Here is an 18,982-nt window from a genome sequence, read left to right on the forward strand (position 1 = left end):
CTTCCCTGAGGAAATCACACCATTTCCCCTCTGCCTGTAAGCTATGGACGAATGGGAATGCCTATGTCAACAATGGCAGGTTGGGATGTCTGCACACCCTGTCCAACCTTCAGCCATCAACGGAAGTATGGATCACTGTCATAACAGGGCTAAACCTTTAGCCAACGAGTTAAGTAACGGTTTCTGTCGTAGTGTTATGAAGTAATTTGTTTATGTACTTAGCCATATGCTACGTGCTCGTTAGTTACGCTCCCTAAGTGTTAGCAATGTGTTTGTCCTCAATGCAATGCACGCCTGCAGAATCTATCTATAGGATAATGACCTGTTGAGGTGTGGGGTGAGTGGACTGCTGGTGCTGTTGATCTCTGGGCTTGGTCTGAGGGGTGTGGGGGGGTGTGCTTGCGTGTGCATGTGTGAACGAGAGAGAGAGAGAGAGATTGTGAGGGTGAAGAGGGCAACTCCTCTCCCCTCATTCAACTGAGAAAGGCAGCCCAGCAGGGGAGAGGTATGTCTTTGTCCCACAGGTCAGCCTGGGGCGTGTGTGTGTGTGTGTGTGTGTGTGTGTGTGTGTGTGTGTGTGTGTGTGTGTGTGTGTGTGTGTGTGTGTGTGTGTGTGTGTGTGTGTCCGCTCGTGCATTTAAGAGTGAAAAAGAAAGAGTTGAACAAGAACGAGGCAGAGTATTGGTGTGAGTGTAAACTGGAGAAGGAGAGAAAGTGTGTGATTCCTGAAAACCCTTTGTGTTTCTGTTCCTTTCTTTTCCTTTTCTGTGCAGCACCAGTCTCCTTCCAGGATGCCTGTGATGCCATAAAACATCAAAGCTACTGCTTCACAGCAAACAGGTTGGCTCAACAAAAACCTTTTAACTTCTAAGCTATTGGCTCTTCCCTCTTTCAGAAGAACTACAGTTTTCTCTAACCAAATCAAGGCCTCTCTTTCTCCTTTCTCGCCGTCTCTCGCTCTCCCTCTCTCTCTCTCTCTCTTTCTCCTCCGCTCACTCCCCCTCTCTCTTTCACCTTCTCCCCCTCTCTCCCCTCTCGCTCTCGCTCTCTCTCTCTCCCTGCACTCTTTGACTGCAGTGGGGTCTGAGGTTTGTCTTCTTTGGGGAATAAGAACATCTGGGATTGTGAGTGCAGGAGAGAGCGATAGAGAAGTAAAACTCTTGGAACTGCTCCGCACATTTCCTGTGTTTTTGAGGTTAAGCAGTTTTCCCCTCTCCCCCTTCCCTTTCCCCTTCTCCCTCTCTCCCTCTTTCTTTCCCTCTCTTTCACTCTCTCTGTGTGCTTCCCAACAGTCTGGCAGGAAGACGACCTCTAACAGACGTGGAGAACCCTGTGAGTGTGTGCTTTTGTTCTCACTATCTCACAGGTCTTTCCACTGTGTTTTGTCTCGGCTGTGGTCCTTTTTTTGTGTTGGGATGCCAGAGTTTTCCCAGTGACGGAGTGGTTTCAGGAGGGTTGTGAGTGTGTGTGTGTGTGGGGGTGTGTGTGAGTTGACAGGATCCCTCCTCTCTGAGCGTGTGCAGATGGTGCCGGAGAAGGGACCTTTAGGACAGCTCCAACTGCAGGTATGTGCCAACTGCTGCATGCATCACACACACACACACACACACACACACACACACGCACACGCACACGCACACACACTTCCAGCACTTTGTCGCACTATGATAAGAGCCTTACCTCCTGGCCAGTTTCGGTAAAAGTAGGAATTGCTCTCTTTTATTCTCTCTCTCTTTTTTTCTGCTTCTTTAACACTTACGACTAACAATTAGAGCAGTGGAGGTTTACTGGAAACGTTCTCTGGAGGGTTTTGCCGTCTCTTGAGCACGGAAAAGTCGTTGCACAATGCCACGCCACTCTTCATTAATGACTCTGCTCTAAGGATGTATGGTTTAGACATTAACTGCTGCAGTAACACAGACATCCACACAGGAACACAAACCTTTCCATTTCCGCTGTGCTTACATTAAGTTGTAAAATCCTGGACTTCCCCTTCAAGTTAACCAGTTGTTATTAAATGTCATGTTAATGTTAAGTGCACATAGATAGGCAGAGAAAATGATAAGTGTTGATCTACTTTATTTATTTGTCTCCCTCTCAGTAATGAAACTGGAGGAATCTACCACACACCCGATAAATTAGCCTAGGTGTCTTCTTAGAAATATCCAGATACATTTCATTTTTTCTTCCTAGAGGGCTATGAGGAGGTATGCTACATTGTTAGCTTGCCTAACAATTGTCCAACTAAACAAATATGTTTTCGATTTAGCTACAGTGACTAACTGCAGACAATAGAAACAGCTGGTGAAATGTTAACAGACCTATTCTAGCCTACCAGCAATCTTTCTACTCTTTCTCTTTACTGTGCTGATTGTCTCTGCTCAAAGTCTAGCAATTGAGTCTAGCATAGAAATAGACTCTCTAGTCATTCGAATTCTATGGTCCTAGCCTACCTTTGTCTGGCTGATAGATGAAAGGCTGCTAGCCTTCACTACGCTAACGATGTAACGTACTACGTCTGGCAGAATGGGAAGTGACACACGCGGGCTCCCCCCCTTTGATCCTCCCGCCCCCCGATGCCATTTCCAGCACCTCTCTGGGGTCACACAGATTAACCCCTTGTTTCCTGCAATGGGGGCTTGTTTTGAAGTGAAATGGAGGATGAAGGCGTTTCCGGAGCGAGTCGCCTGTAGAGTAGACTACTGGCTGCGTTTGACTGCTGGCTGATTATAGACAGACTTTGTGTTGGAGAGTTTGTTTCATCTTTTTCCTTCAGGTTTTGCTGACTATTAGATGGAGATGGAACAAGAAAGTCGGCCATTGCTGAGACAATCGTCTTAAAGGTATCTGAGACATTGAAAGACTAGAGAAACTGCCTGATTGTGCAGAGTCCATTGTGTGCCTCCTATACATCAAACCCCACCGTAAAACCAAAGATTTGTATAACTAACCCAAGATAGACTAGAGCCTGTCGTTTCCAATGGGAGCAAATGAATCATAGTGGGCAGAACAAGCAAGGAGGTGGGTAGAGCCAAGCACTAGCTAGTTAGATCCTATTGGTTCGTTCTAGAATTTATTTGCATATTTCTGTTTAGGAACGCCTACTCTGTGAAGTGCGTGTGTGCCATAACTCAATTCGCCCATGTACTCCTTCTAAACAATGTCATTTTTTGGGAACTTTGACAAAGGATAAAGTCTTAAAAACACAGTCCACTCTGTTTGTTACAGATTTTAGTTTTGGAAACAGAAAACTGTATAGAGATCAAATGTTTCATCAATGAGAAAATTTGCAGAATGTCGGCCATTGCAGTCCATCTCACTCCATCTTTCCCCACTGCCGGCCACTGGGCTTCCTCTCATTACCATATTTGGTAGTGAGTGGAAACGCCAACCGGATGCTTCACATTTATACATCCGGTGAAATATCTGTCTCATTGTTTTGTGATAAAACCCTTTCTCAGGCCTCCATCAAAACACCTGATACAGCTCTGAGTGCCTGCCACAGAAAACAAACCAACAGACATTGAGCCAAAATGGCGGTGGCCGGAGTCCATTCCTGGATGTTGTTGATCCTGATGGCTGTTCTACCACATGCCTGCGCCCAGCAGAGTCTGGTGCAGGTGAACTCAGCGGTCCAGGTTGGCCGGGGGAGGTCTGTGTTTGTGACAGACAAGGAGCTGCAGTTCAACGTGGACCAGACATCAGACTGTAAGGTGGAGGTGGTGCTCAATGAGCCGGTGACTCAGAGAGTAGGGAAACTCACTCCTCAGGTGAGAGGATCTAGTCCGTGTTACTTTTCAATGATGACAAATGTAAGCAAATCTTAAGCAAAGCGGCCATTTTGTTTCTGCTTCTTATTATAATGTGTAGCTATTTTGACAGGGTATTCTACTGTTTGGCTGTGCGTGCTCTATATCAGTGTGTTGCTGTCTAGTTATGTGAAGTGTAACGGTGTCGTGGCTGATTTTGTTGCAGGTGTTTGACTGCCATTTCCTGCCTGATGAAGTGAAGTACATCCATAATGGTAGTCCCCTGCTGGAGGAAGACACAGTCATGTTGAGAGTATACAGGTAGGACCTCACACATTCAAATTCCAACTTTATTTTTAATGCCTTTAGCACACGTCACACTTCGTTAACTGAGATGAATGGAAACAGGGCTAGAAAATAGATGTTGTTTGTGTTCAATTAGGAGTGGTAGTGCTGGGCTTAAACAAAAAAGTGAGGTCCCAGCAGGAAGGCATTGAGACACGGTGCTCTTTTAGTTTTATTCATTGCACTCCAAATTCAAAGTTTGTCATAATATGTTTTCAGATCTCAAAAGTAGTCGAGGTGAGTGTGCTCCAACTAATTTCAGGTTCACAGACTCCGACACCTTGGTGGAGATGGTGGTGTTGAGGATGATTGTGGTGGAACCTGGGAGCAGCCTGGTAGAGCTGGGCAGCACTCCCCTGGTGGTCCCCCAGTTCTACGGCCTGTCCAACGCCATCGACGGCGGCGTCCTTAGCATCCGCAGTCAGCCCGACGTGGCCTGCACCGTGCGGCTGCTCACCCCAGAGACCAGTGTACCCTCCCTGGGGCAGCTGGTGACCGAGGAGGACCCTGGGCTGAGGAAAGGTAAAGCATGGCATCTTCCATATCCCGCTACTGGTCAACACATTGGAAATGCAATGATATTGAAGGTGCTTCGTGAGTATGTTGTGTTGCTGTGAATATGAGTTTGAATCCCAGTTCCCTCGTGGCAGGGATGGACGATCCGATGCAGAATTTGGATCAGTAGGCCTATTATCAATGCAGTCTTATAGACGCAGTGTTTTAGTTATTGTATAATTATTTGGCCTAGATCCAGACTGGCATTACAGATGTAGGATCGTAATTTGATCACCGTGTTGCAGAAGCTTTCCTGCAATGCAGGACTTTTAAAACTTGTGGTGTATTTAAGGTTTAAAAAGGCAGCTGAAGGTTGTAATTTCCTAAAATGTATTAACAAAATGGCAGATTTGAAAAATGCATCAACCCCTACAAAAATATTTCCCGTTGCTGCAGGATTATTTTCCTGCTGTAGCAAACTGGCTCAAATTAAGATCCTACATCCGTATGGCATTACATCTGGGAGCTTTTGTCCTGTCAGATAATTGATACTACTGAACATGTACAGCAAAGGAATCAAACACTGTCACTCACTTTTTTGTCCCTTGTGTTGAACGTCATTTTGCAAAGCCACTCTCTTTGATTCTTCTCCGTAGTTGCTCTGTATATTTAACAAGCCTCAGGTAAACCTCCATTGATTGACATACGTCTCCCAACGATCATTCACCCAAGGCAGACAAACCGGAGACCCTTGTCCAGGAAACAAGCCCTGCCTCCATGGCACCAAGGAGGTGCGTTTCCTCAAAGCCACCTGCCACGAGTTCCTCAGCTTGGCTCTGAAGTACCAGCACCTGAGTCCCCCCTCTCCGGAGATTGACTACATCCCTATCAGAGTGGAGCTACGGGACCAGGCCTCCAGAGCACTGCTGGAGGTAAGAGACTACTGTAACTGTAACATACTGTATGGCAGGGCTCCCCAATAGTCAGCCCGTGAGCCAAATTCATCCCGCGGCTGATTTTATTTGCGAATTTTCACTGTTGGACAGAAAACACTGTAAAAATCACCAGGAAATCAGCTCCAAGCTATTTTAATTTAGGAAATCTTTTCCCAAGTATTCTCACGTTTAAATCATAATGTAATCGAGGTTTAAAATGATTATGTTTTTGTCAAATACTATATCTGTTTTGGGCTTCTTGCAGACAATTTGCAGTGTACAAATTATTTATAATTATGTTCTGTCCCCACAACCATCTCAAGAAAAAAGATTGGCCCTCAGAAACAGGCCCTGGGTCTGTTCTAACAGGACCTACAAGTTCAGCTTGCGCCTGTGACAGTGCTATCGAGTGCCACCATCTGTTCGCTAACAGATCTCATGGTTTATTTTAGGGATATAATACAATTTCTTGTGGCAATTCTTTGTGTAGTTGTATTAGAATCCATTGTTTTGGCTCATGCTTGACTAACAACAGTCACTAAGGGGGGCGGGAGATACATATATTTAGCGAATGAGTCCCGTGGTCACGTGACTTGTATCTGCTCTGTGATTGGATGATACAGACCACAATGCTGAACGGGATGAGTTGTTTCACATCTAACAACAAACTTTCCCACAACTTTAGAGAACGTTCTCTTAAGAATCTCATCAGGTCAGTAACGTGTAAGGACCGTTTCCAAGAGACCTATTCACTTAATGTCAAACAGAAATGACCCAGAACGTGATTACCATGTTCTCAGAATATTCAATATTAATGTTCTAGACATGTTTCATGGGAAGGTTGCAACAACATCCCTGTGTCCAGTTTTCTATGGGTTAGGAGAATATTCCATCAACGTCCTACCAAACATCCACAGAACACGGCTGCCATGTTCTCAGAATATAAGATATTAATGACGCTGCTCACCTCCGTTTTGTCAACAAAACAAAAACAATAACAAATGTGCCTGTGGCGACCAGTGGCACTATTTCCCCCTTCAATCCCAGCTTTAAGTAGTATCTCATTAGAAAAGAAAGGTGCATTTAACCTATTCAAGGCCGCTAACCTCTGCCTGTCCCCCAGACGGAGGCTGTGTGGCTGCCCGTGCTGATCCATGGGGCCATGCAGAACCAGCCTCCGCAGGCCGCCTTCATGGCCTCCTTCATCCTGGAGGTGGACCAGTTCATCCTCACCCCCCTGACCACGGCCGCGCTGGACGCCAAGGACGGAGAGACCCCCCAGGAGCGCCTGGTGTTCAACGTGACAAAGCCCCCCGCCCAGGGCTACATCGCCCACCTGGACGACCACACCAAAACCTGCCACTCCTTCATCTGGCAGGACCTACACGAGATGAAGATAGCCTACCAGCCGCCCAATAGTAGTCATACAGGGAGGAGGAACTATGAGGTACTGAGGTGGAGCAATAGAGCTCTTTTCACACCACTGAGCCAAGCTAAGGCAAGTCGAGCCGAGCCAAGCTTCTACTGAGCTGGCCTGCTCGTTAATGAAAAATGCTTTCCAGTGCCTTTCTCATCTTCAAAGTCACATTTAGAGAGATTGTAGCTGTAGATCAAGTGGGAAAGTAATATTAAACTAATGCTATATTTATTCTATTTCCTGCAGGTTGAGTTCCAGGCTATTGACGGTTCCTATGTAGCCAGCCCACCCATTATGGTTCACTTCTCCATCAGAGCAGCAGAGACAAACGCACCCAGAGTCTCGTGGAACATGGGTATCAAAACATCACATTGAATTGCAAAACAATTGCCATCATAAGAGATTGAATGATGCAAACCCATTGAGGAGCTTGTATTTATGTCTGGTATTGTAGGCTACTGTATGTGGTATATTCGACATATCAGTACATTGAGTCCACAGTGGGAACAAGGTGTTCATTCAGTTTATCCACTTGTGTGGCTGAATTACATTTTTTAAATGGTCAAATAAATCAAATCAATAAAATCAAAAATACACTGATAAAGACAGGATGTTGATACCAACCTATCCTGGCAGGGTTGGATCTGTTGGAGGGTCAGTCTCGGCCAATCACCTGGGAGGATCTCCAGATCGTGGACAGTGACAACATTGACGCTGTCTACCTGGTGGCCGTGGACGGACCTCTGCATGGACGACTCAGTGTCAGAGGTGAGAGGCCCGATGGGGTGGGTTCAGTTAGGTGAAACTTTCAGAACATTGCAGATAGAACTGTAACATAGAACTGTCTTGATATGACACACATGGAAAATGAGACAAGAAAACTAGACATTGTCACTATTCAAAGTAAATGACAAAATGTCACACTACAAAGTAAAAGAATGCACAACCAAAACATTTGTTGAATAGTTAATGCACTTCCTTATCACAGAGCATTCAGGAAAATAATTACACATTTTTGAACCCTTCCTTGGAATTCTGTGCTGGTATCTGGAGTGCCACCCTGAAGATTCCCAGGAACGCCTGCCCTTTTCCGCCCTTTTGCTTCCATGTGTTTCCCATCCGTTGGGGACGGCGGCGCGGCTCCTGCAGCATATGTGAGGTGGCCTGCATGTGTTTCCTAATCAGGTGTAAAATGGGCCGTCGCCACTTTCGCCAGGGGCCCTCACACACAAAGCTGTCTTCGGCGTGCCGGCGTCTGTCCTTCCACTCCAGCGCACGGGGAGACAGGCCTTTGTTTGCACAGGCCCTGAGTGAAGCAGATTGGGGAGACTTATGTCATTTCATGCCACTGTGCACAAAGAGCAGATGCGCTGTCCCAAGCGCGGACCTGTTTTTTTTTTTTAAGAGAGAGAGAAGACGACAGACAAGGCTAGGGACGTAACCTTTAATGGCTACTTTGGACAGTGAGAGAGAAGCGCAAATGCTTTGTGTGGATTTATTGAGGTTACAGTGGTGACGCGTACGACTGACTGGCTTTGGTTATTGTTTTGAACCCCTCATAAGGGACAATTTTACTCTGTCAATCTGGGCTGTGTAGAAGGCTAGTCCCTTACAGAGAGGCTGAGCTGGTCGTTTCTTTCAGTTTGGTAGTTTCCAGTTTGGACTAACTTCAGTTCCCATCGGCCACTGACTCCATCCCATTCCCTCCTGTAGGGCCATCCGATGAACAGCAGCACCTGCTCAAACAACCGTCCCACCCACACCCATCCCACTATCACTTTAATTGCTGTTTACGTTGTTGTTATTTGGATGGGGGAGGGTCGTTTTCATACTGATAGACAACCCGCCGCCCCCCCCCCCCCCCCCCCCCCCCGTGATATATAGAGAGCGAGGACAAAAAACGGAACCAAAAGTTTTGGCTCCCGTTCTCCCTTATCAGAACCTGTTTGCTAATTTTCTTCATGGCTCCACTCAGTTCAGTGAGAGTTCTGGCCCACCAATACACAGTGTCTCTGGAGGACTTGGCGGGCAGAGGGAATTGCTCACCCTTGACCTCCGACTCGGGACGTCGACGCTGGGGAGTGTCAGAGCACGTTTGGTCCAACGCCTTCAGCCAAATGGAAAGCTGCCTGACTGTTCCTTCATACTCCACACTGTCCTCCGACTTGGGAACCTGTGTTTTTTGTTTTGTTTTTGGGCCTGCTGCCCACTGCCACCTTTGGGCCCAATTACCAAGTTGTTTCTCCATTGGACTTGTAGCCGTTTCCCCCATTTCCCCCGCAGTAAAGTTGCTGCTAATGAGGTTTCGTGCGCGACCATTCATCACTCAATCTGTCTTGTGACCTTGCCCTTCTGTCTCCCTGGCAAGCAGGAGTGGGCCATCGTCGCGTTGGGCAGCCGCCACAGCACGCTAGCCTGGGAAGGACGCCATCTTTCCCTCTCTGTTTTTCAGCGACAGGGAAAAGCCTGAGCCAGCGCGTAGTGCCTTTAGGCAAAAGCAAAACTTGTTATTTCCAAATGACAATATGCATCCAACATTAAAAAAACTGCTTATTTGTGAGAAATCATTAATAAATGAAAACATGAAGTGGCTTTGGCAAGAGTTGGGGATGTCCACCTTCGGGTTTTTCCTCATAACACCATGTTAAATATCCAAGTGACCAATTTCCTAATGTACTGTATGGTTAGGCTTATTATGCTGTAGTGGGGTTAACTTACAGTACATGTCACCGGTAACACTTTCCATGACACCCAGCGTCATAACATGTTACGACACAGTCATAACCATGTCATAACAGCTGACCTAACCTGTCATAATATGGTCATAACACTGTCATGACCATGTCATAACAGCTGACATAACCTGTCATAATATGGTCATAACACTGTCATGACCATTATATTTAGACCTGTTGTGACATATATTGCATTATTTTATGACTGGTTATGACACCTACATAAGAGTGTCAAAACCCCCAGAACACTACCACACAAGCAAAACATTCCATTACACCGTAGCCTACTTGTCAACAGTATGTTTGTTATTTAACATTTTATGGAATTAACCATACTAAATGATCATTGTAATTGCGGAACAAATTGATGTCAGGCATGCATCTAGCCCAATGCTCTGTTGCTGATGACTGGGATGAATGCAGGAGCAGATTTCAGGAGCAGATTTCAGGAGCAGATATGATGGTGTCATAAAGTGTATTTTCTGCAAGTTATTTAAAATATGATGAAAAAAAACATGACTGTAAATAATGAATTACAACAACAAAGAACTTAGGAAACAAACTTTCAAATGAAAGGAAACTTCTTGGCAGGGAAAAAACACATTTGAATAAATGTGGGTTTTGACACTCTTATGTACAGTTGAAGTGGGAAGTTTACATACACTGAGGTTGGAGTTATTAAACTCGTTTTTTAACCACTCCACAAATTTCTTGTTAACAAACTATAGTTTTGGCAAGTCGGTTAGGACATCTACTTTGTGCATGACACAAGTAATTTTTCCAACAATTGTTTACATACAGTGAATTATAATTGAAATAAACTGTATCTAAATTCCAGTGCGTCAGAAATTTAAATACACTAAATTGACTGTGCCTTTAAACAGCTTGGAAAATTCCAGAAAATTATGTCATGGCTTTAGAAGCTTCCGATAAGCTAATTGACATCACTTGAGTCAATTGGAGGTGTACCTGTGGATGTATTTCAAGGCCTACCTTGAAATGCAGTGCCTCTTTGCTTGACATCATGGGAAAATCAAAAGAAATCAGCCAAGACCTCAGAAACAAAATTGTAGACCTCCACAAGTCTGATTCATCCTTGGGAGCAATTTCCAAACACCTGAAGGTAACACGCAGCCGTCATACCGCTCAGGAAGGAGACGGGTTCTGTCTCCTAGAGATGAATGTACTTTGATGCGAAAAGTGCAAATGAATCCCAGAACAACAGCAAAGGACCTTGTGAAGATGCTGGAGGAAACAGGTACAAAAGTATCTCTATCCACAGGTAAACGAGTCCTATATCAACATAACCTGAAAGGCCGCTCAGCAAGGAAGAAGCCACTGCTCCAAAACCGCCATAGTAAAGCCAGACTACGGTTTGCAACTGCACATCGGGACAAAGATCGTACTTTTTGGAGAAATGCCCTCTGGTCTGATGAAACAAAAATAGAACTGTTTGACCATAATGACCATCGTTATGTTTGGAGGAAAAAGGGGGAGGCTTGCAAGCCGATGAACACCATCCCAACCGTGAAGCACGGGGGTGGCAGCATCATGTTGTGGGGGTGCTTTGCTGCAGGAGGGACTGGTGCACTTCACAAAATAGATGGCATCATGAGGCAGGAAAATTATGGGGATATATTGAAGCAACATCTCAAGACATCAGTCAGGAAGTTAAACCTTGGTCGCAAATGGGTCTTCCAAATGGACAATGACCCCAAGCATACTTCCAAAGTTGTGGCAAAATGGCTTAAGGACAACAAAATCAAGGTATTGGACGTGGCCATCACAAAGCCCTGACCTCAATCCTATAGAAAATGTGTGGGCAGAACTGAAAAAGCATGTGCGACCAAGGAGGCCTAGAAACCTGACTCAGTTACACCCGCTCTGTCAGGAGGAATGGGCCAAAATTCACCCAACTTGTTGTGGGAAGCTTGTGGAGGACCTCCTGAAACGTTTGACCCAAGTTAAATTTAAAGGCAATGCTACCAAATACTAATTGAGTGTATGCAAACTTCTGACCCACTGGGAATGTGACGAAATAAATAAAAGCTGAAATAAATCACTCTCTACTATTATTCTGACATTTCACATTCTTAAAATAAAGTGGTGATCCTAACTGACCTAAGACAGGAATTTTTACTAAGATTAAATGTCAGGAATTGTGAAAAACTTAGTTTAAATGTATTTGGCTAATGTGTATGTAAACGGCTGACTTAAACTGGAGATGTCATAACCAGCCATAAAATAACGCAATATATGTCACCACGTGTATATATATGGGTCATGAGTGTTATGACCATATTATGACAGGTTATGACAAGTTATGTCAGCCGTTAGGAAATATTATGACATGATTATGACCATGTCATAACGTGTTGTGACACTGGGCATCAAAGAAAGTGTTACCATGAGGACATACTACACACTATAGTGACCAGAAATTTGTAATAAACATTTAAACAAGGGTTAAATACATTCCAAAATCAGTCGATTTGAATCTCACTAGCCTACATAAATGAAAAAATCCTCCAAAGAAAAGTCACCTTTCCAATTCATTCATTCGAACTCGCATCTCCTCCCAGGTGGTAAAGGCTTTATGTTCCGGATACGGGACCTACAAGAGGGTGTGGTTGTCTACCATCACTCGGACAGCGACACCACCCGCGACCACATTGTCTTCCGCATCACAGACGGGCGCCACAGCATCCGCCACAAGTTCCCCATCAACATCCTGCCCAAGGATGACACGGCACCGTTCCTTATCAACAACGTGGCACTGGAAGTGCAGGAGGGCGGCGAGTTGCTGGTGGAAGAGTACATGCTGCTGGCCTCCGACCTGGACTCGAGTGATGACTACATCCTGTACCAGCTCCTCACCTTCCCCCGCGCTGGAGAGGTGGTCAAGAAGGCCCACCCACAACAGCCAGGTAATAGGATATCATCACAAATTGTATAGAAAAGCATATTTGCTATAATTTCCTGGTAACTGATAGTCCAACCCCGTTGAATTGGCATTTAAGCAAGTTAGGTTCAACCTGTGTGTGAACTACATTGATTGTGTTTGTTGAGGTCTGATGAGACTAGCCTTAAACACGAGACGGGTAGTTAGCTCTCGTTCTGTATCTACCATCTTGCATTGAGAAAATTCTCATTCTATGCATTCGATGTCTATGTTGATGACTGGGTTGTGATTTCCTATAGGCGTGCCAGTGAAGAGTTTCCTGCAGAGGGATCTGTTCATGGGGCTGATCTATTATAGACACTCTGGAGAGGAGTGTTTTGAGGACACCTTTGACTTCACCCTCTCAGACAGCCATCAACCCCCAAACCTGTCCCACAGACACGTAAGTGTGCAAAGATCTAAACCCGATATTCCATATGGCACATTACTGTTACGTTGCAATATTTGAAATTGGGGATATTTTAACTAGAAGTCGATGGTAAGGCAGTGAATACAGTGAATACAGTGAAAGCCCAAAATATTATCTGAAAAAAAAGATTTGTTGGATCATATGTCTATATTACAACACCTTTAAATATCTATTCATCTGAAATGTTCCGTTTTCCATCAATGGTCCATATTGCATTGTGCTGTCCTCTGTGCCCTCCAATCACATCACAGACTGTGGTGATCCACGTTTTCCCAGTCAAAGACCAGCTCCCGGTGGAGGTGTCTGGCAGCGTTCGCTCGGTTACGGTGAGGGAGACTGACGTGGTCTACCTGACCCAGAGTCACATCCACTTCAGGGACACAGAGCACCCAGACACTGACCTCTCCTTCTTCATCACCACACCCTGCTTCAGCCCCACACAGCCAGGGTACAGTACTTCTCTCTCTCTCTCTCTCTCTCTCTCTCTCTCTCTCTCTCTCTCTCTCTCTCTCTCTCTCTCTCTCTCTCTCTCTCTCTCTCTCTCTCTCTCTCTCTCTCTCTCTCTCTCTCTCTCTCTCTCTCTCTCTCTCTCTCTCTCTCTCTCATAGTCACAACATGGTTGTTCACTTCATGGACTTTACTGGGGTTGTGTCACCAGCTTAGCTGAGGCCAATGCGTGCTTCATAAATATTGTTTCAGATGTATTGTTTAATGCATAAGGTTTATGACGTTTAAAGGGAAAATGCTCTTCAAAATGAAAATCATACCACTCCAGCAGGACTTGGACAAGGACAATCACGCCCCAAGCCTAAATAAATGGGAATGGTTAGCACCGTCTAACAGAGTGTGTTTGTGGCCCTGATTGCAGGCTTCCTGATGCAGGGCGACTATTCTACACAGACAGCACCCACTCCATGAAGAAAGACCCAATGGTCCCTGTGTTAAAGTCATTCACCCAGGTACGCTCACCAATATACTGCGCCAATACACTGTCATGCATGTAGTGTGCAGGCATATTCATTTTGATTACAAATGCCTATCATTACTAAACCTCACGCAGCAACATGTGTTGTGTCCGTCAGCATGCAGTTAACCACATGAAGGTGGGGTACATGCCTCCCATCGAGGACATCGGTCCAGAGCCGCTGTTTGTCCAGTTTTTGTTCTCTGTGAGTGACCACCACGGGGGAACCACCACTGACCTGCTCTTCAACGTCACCGTCACTCCTGTGGACAACCAGGCTCCTGAGGTGGGGGGGGGGGTTCTCTGGTCAAGTAAAATATTTATCAACAACACCATGTTACATGAGGAAGAAAAAAAAAGAGAAATGCTAGTCATGAAGGTGAACAGTGTCTTTTATGAACTGCTTTGGTATTGACGGAACCATGACATAGACGTTGAAACATTTCAAACGCGAAAATCCATTCCACTCGGTATCTGCACCAAACGAATCCGTTTCCATTCTCTTACTCTATCAACTCTGTTTCTATCTCCACCTCCATCGATTTCTGTCTGGTTATCCTGGACCTCCTCAGGTGTTCACCAACCTACTGAGAGTGGAGGAAGGAGGAGGGGCCTTCTTCACGGAGGAGCACCTGTTGGTGCGGGACGGGGACAGCTTGGAGGACAAGCTCAGAGTAGGGGTGCAGACTACGCCCATCCATGGGAAGCTGGAGCTGCAGGGGCGAGAGCTCCGCCAGGGTGACACCTTCATCCTCCAAGACCTGCGAGGTCTCCGAGTCAGGTGGGACATATAGTGGCACGATAAGGGGGGCTAGACAATAGAGGGAGGCAGCCCGTGGTTTCGTTTGAGGTTAATCACGGCAACCCAATCTATGTGGGTCCATTTAACCAAAAAAAAAAACTAAATGTCTCATTGCAGGTACATCCATGATGACTCTGAGACTGTGGAGGACACTGTTGGTCTAACAGTAACTGATGGTGTCAACTCTGCTCATGTGTTCTTACCAGTCCAGGTGAGTAGGCTGTATACACTACCGTTCAAAAGTTTGGGGTCACTTAGAAATGTCCTTGTTTTTGAATGTAAAGCAATTTTTTTTTTGTCTATTAAAAAAGCATCTCATTGATCGGAAATGCAGTGTCGACAATGTTAATGTTGTAAATGACTATGTAGCTGGAAACGGCAGATGTTTATGGAATATCTACATAGCCGTATTGAGGCCCATTATCAGCAGCCATCACTCCTGTGTTCCAATGGCACGTTGTGTTAGCTAATCCAAGTTTATCATTTTAAAAGGCTAATTGATCATTAGAAAACCCTTTTGCAATTATGTTAGCAGAGCTGAAAACTGTTGCCCTGATTAAAGAAGCACTAAAACTGACCTTCTTTAGACTAGTTGAGTATCTGGAGCATCAGCATTTGTGGGTTCAATTACAGGCTCAAAATGGCCAGAAACAAAGACCTTTCTTCTGAAACTCGTCAGTCTATTCTTGTTCTGAGAAATGAAGGCTATTCCATGCGAGAAATTGTCAAGAAACTGAAGAACTCGTACAACGCTGTGTACTACTCCCTTCACAGAACAGCGCAAACTGGCTGTAACCAGAATAGAAAGAGGAGTGGGAGGCCCCGATGCACAACTGAGAAAGAGCACAAGTACATTAGAGCATCTAGTTTAAGAAAAAGACGCCTCACAAGTCGTCAACTGGCAGCTTCATTAAATAGTACCCGCAAAACACCAGTCTCAACGTCAACAGTGAAGAGGCAACTCCGGGGTGCTGGCCTTCTAGGCAGAGTTACAAAGAAAAAGCCATATCTCAAACTGGCCAATAAAAATAAAAGATTAAGATGGGCAAAAGAACACAGACACTGGACAGAGGAAGATTGGAAAAAAGTGTTATGGACAGACGAATCTAAGTTTGAGGTGTTCGGATCACAAAGAAGAACATTCGTGAGATGCATAAAAGATGCTGGAGGAGTGCTTAATGCCATCTGTCAAGCATGGTGGAGGCAATGTGATGGTCTGGGGTTTTTTTGGTGGTGGTAAAGTAGAAGATGTGTACAGGGTAAAAGGGATCTTGAAGAAGGAAGGCTATCACTCCATTTTGCAACGCCATGCAATACCCTGTGGACGGCACTTAATTGGAGCCAATTTCCTCCTACAACAGGACAATGACCCAAAGCACAGCTCCAATCTATGCAATAACTATTTAGAGAAGAAGCTGTCAGCTGGTAATCTGTCTATAATGGAGTGGCCAGCACAGTCACCGGATCTCAACCCTATTGAGCTGTTGTGGGAGCAGCTTGACCGTATGGTACGTAAGAAGTGCCCATCAAGCCAATCCAACTTGTGGGAGGTGCTTCAGGAAGCATGGGGTGAAATCTCTTCAGATTACCTCAACAAATTGACAACTAGAATGCCAAAGGTCTGCAAGGCTGTAATTGTAAATGATTCTTTGACGAAAGCAAAGTTTGAAGGAAACAATTATTATTTCAATTAAAAATCATTATTTATAACCTTGTTAACGTTTTGACTATATTTCTCATTCATTTTGCAGCCAATTTCATTTTTGTTTTCATGGAAAACAAGGACATTTCTAAGTGACCCCAAACTTTTGAACGGTAGTTTAGTCTAGGTATGAAAGGAAAATGGGAAATGTAGAATGTGCGAATGCCATCATTCTCTTGCTCCATTGTGGCCTTCTCCCACCCTCCCCCTACACAGATCCTACCAGTGAATGATGAGCCCCCCCAACTAGGACCAGGGCTGCGTGGGGGGCTGACCTGTGAGGAAGGGGGCCATGTTCAGGTCACTGCTGAGTACCTGTTTGCCACGGACGCAGACAGTGATGATGCCAGGCTAATCTACATGCTGGCCCGGACCCCTGCCAGGGGGGAGTTGCAGAGAGGGGGGGTTACTGTGGACAAGTTCTCCCAACAGGACGTCCTGCAGGGGCTCGTCTACTACATACACACAGGTGAGGATTAGCTTGATCCCGAGTCTGTTTGTGCTGTTTCGCCAATGACCTTAGGACAATGACCATAGGACAATGAGCATAGGAGTCGACAAGACAGCACAAACAGATATGGGGCCAGGCTAGGTGTGGATCATTGGGGGAAACAATTGGTTAAAAATGCATATGCTTTCTCCATGAGCGCAATCCATAGGTAGCCTGGTTTGATCGTAGCATTCAGTCTGGTTTAACCAGGAAGCATATATGTAAGTGCAATGGACTCCGCTGAATTAACCTAGTGCCTTCTAACAGAAGAGAAAGAGTTTGAGAGTCAACTCAACTTTTGACTCCTAGAGGTTAGAGAGGCAAGCCAGCAACCAGAGGGTTGCAAGTTCGAATCCCAGGTCTGACAGGACAAATCTGGTGGGAAGTGAGCTGGCAGCTGGAGGGTTGCTGGTATCAAATCTTAGCACTTAACCCCCCACAACAACTGCACCACGGGCACCCAGTGTGGCAGCCCCCTGCTCCAACCTCCAACCTGCACATGTACACTTGAAGTCGGAAGTTTACATACACATTAGCCAAATACATTTAAACAACATTTTTCACAATTCCTGACATTTAATCCTAGTAAAAGTTCCCTGTCTTAGGTCAGTTAGGATCACCACTTTATTTTAAGAATGTGAAATGTCAGAATAATAGTAGAGAGAATGATTTATTTCAGCTTTTATTTCTTTCATCACATTCCCAGTGGGTCAGAAGTTTACATGCACTCAATTATTATTTGGTAGCAATGCCTTTAAATTGTTTAACTTGGATCAAACGTTTCGGGTGGCCTTCCACAAGCTTCCCACAACAAGTTTGGTGAATTTTGGCCCATTCCTCCTGACAGAGCTGGTGTAACTGAGTCAGGTTTGTAGGCCTCCTCGCTCGCACACATGTTTTCAGTTCTGCCCACACATTTTCTATAGGATTGAGGTCAGGGCTTTGTGATGGCCACTCCAATACCTTGACTTTGTTGTCCTTAAGCCATTTTGCCACAACTTTGGGAGTATGCTTGGGGTCATTGTCCATTTGGAAGACCCATTTGCGACCAAGGTTTAACTTCCTGACTGATGTCTTGAGATGTTGCTTCAATATATCCCCATAATTTTCCTGCCTCATGATGCCATCTATTTTGTGAAGTGCACCAGTCCCTCCTGCAGCAAAGCACCCCCACAACATGATGCTGCCACCCCCGTGCTTCATGGTTGGGATGGTGTTCTTCGGCTTGCAAGCCTCCCCCTTTTTCCTCCAAACATAACGATGGTCATTATGGCCAAACAGTTCTATTTTTGTTTCATCAGAGCAGAGGACATTTCTCCAAAAAGTACGATCTTTGTCCCGATGTGCAGTTGTAAACCGAAGTATGTTATTTTTATGGCGGTTTTGGAGCAGTGGCTTCTTCCTTGCTAAGCGGCCTTTCAGGTTATCTCGATATTGGACTCGTTTTACTGTGGATATACATACCTTGTACCTGTTTCCTCCAGCATCTTCACACGGTCCTTTGCTGTTGTTCTGGGATTCATTTGCACTTTTCGCACCAAAGTATGTTCATCTCTAGGGGACAGAACGCGTCTCCTTCCTGAGCGGTATGACGGCTGCGTGGTCCCATGGTGTTTATACATGCATACTATTGTTTGTACAGATGAACGTGGTACCTTCAGGCGTTTGGAAATTGCGCCCAAGGATGAACCAGACTTGTGGAGATCTACAATATTTTATCTGAGGTCTTGGCTGATTTCTTTTGATTTTCCCATGATGTCAAGCAAAGAGGCGCTGAGTTTGAAGGTAGGCCTTGAAATACATCCACAGGTACACCTCCAATTGACTCAAATGATGTCAATTAGCCTATCAGAAGCTTCTAAACCCATTACATAATTTTCTGGAATTTTCCAAGCTGTTTAAAGGCGCAGTCAACTTAGTGTATGTAAACTTCTGTCCCACTGGAATTGTGATACAGTGAATTATAAGTGAAATAAT

General features: G+C 45.2%; 1 protein-coding gene across 1 annotated transcript in view; it reads left to right on the plus strand.

Moving 5' to 3' along the window:
* Positions 1-1,089: 1,089 nt before the first annotated feature.
* Positions 1,090-18,982, plus strand: part of frem1b (Fras1 related extracellular matrix 1b) — a 56,727-nt gene continuing 38,834 nt past the window's right edge. Inside the window, exons 1-17 of the mRNA XM_045687368.2 lie at positions 1,090-1,565; positions 2,777-2,843; positions 3,462-3,770; positions 3,976-4,070; positions 4,357-4,616; positions 5,322-5,521; positions 6,648-6,971; positions 7,188-7,296; positions 7,578-7,709; positions 12,259-12,603; positions 12,878-13,020; positions 13,299-13,495; positions 13,916-14,006; positions 14,130-14,297; positions 14,584-14,792; positions 14,931-15,024; positions 16,732-16,984. Of these exons, the coding sequence (XP_045543324.2) occupies positions 3,534-3,770; positions 3,976-4,070; positions 4,357-4,616; positions 5,322-5,521; positions 6,648-6,971; positions 7,188-7,296; positions 7,578-7,709; positions 12,259-12,603; positions 12,878-13,020; positions 13,299-13,495; positions 13,916-14,006; positions 14,130-14,297; positions 14,584-14,792; positions 14,931-15,024; positions 16,732-16,984 (2,857 nt within the window). The 5' untranslated portion in view covers positions 1,090-1,565; positions 2,777-2,843; positions 3,462-3,533. The remainder of the gene's footprint in view (positions 1,566-2,776; positions 2,844-3,461; positions 3,771-3,975; positions 4,071-4,356; positions 4,617-5,321; positions 5,522-6,647; positions 6,972-7,187; positions 7,297-7,577; positions 7,710-12,258; positions 12,604-12,877; positions 13,021-13,298; positions 13,496-13,915; positions 14,007-14,129; positions 14,298-14,583; positions 14,793-14,930; positions 15,025-16,731; positions 16,985-18,982) is intronic.

The sequence above is a fragment of the Salmo salar genome, chromosome 10 (genome assembly GCF_965601325.2).
Source record: "Salmo salar chromosome 10, fSalSal1, whole genome shotgun sequence".
Lineage (NCBI taxonomy): Eukaryota > Metazoa > Chordata > Actinopteri > Salmoniformes > Salmonidae > Salmo > Salmo salar.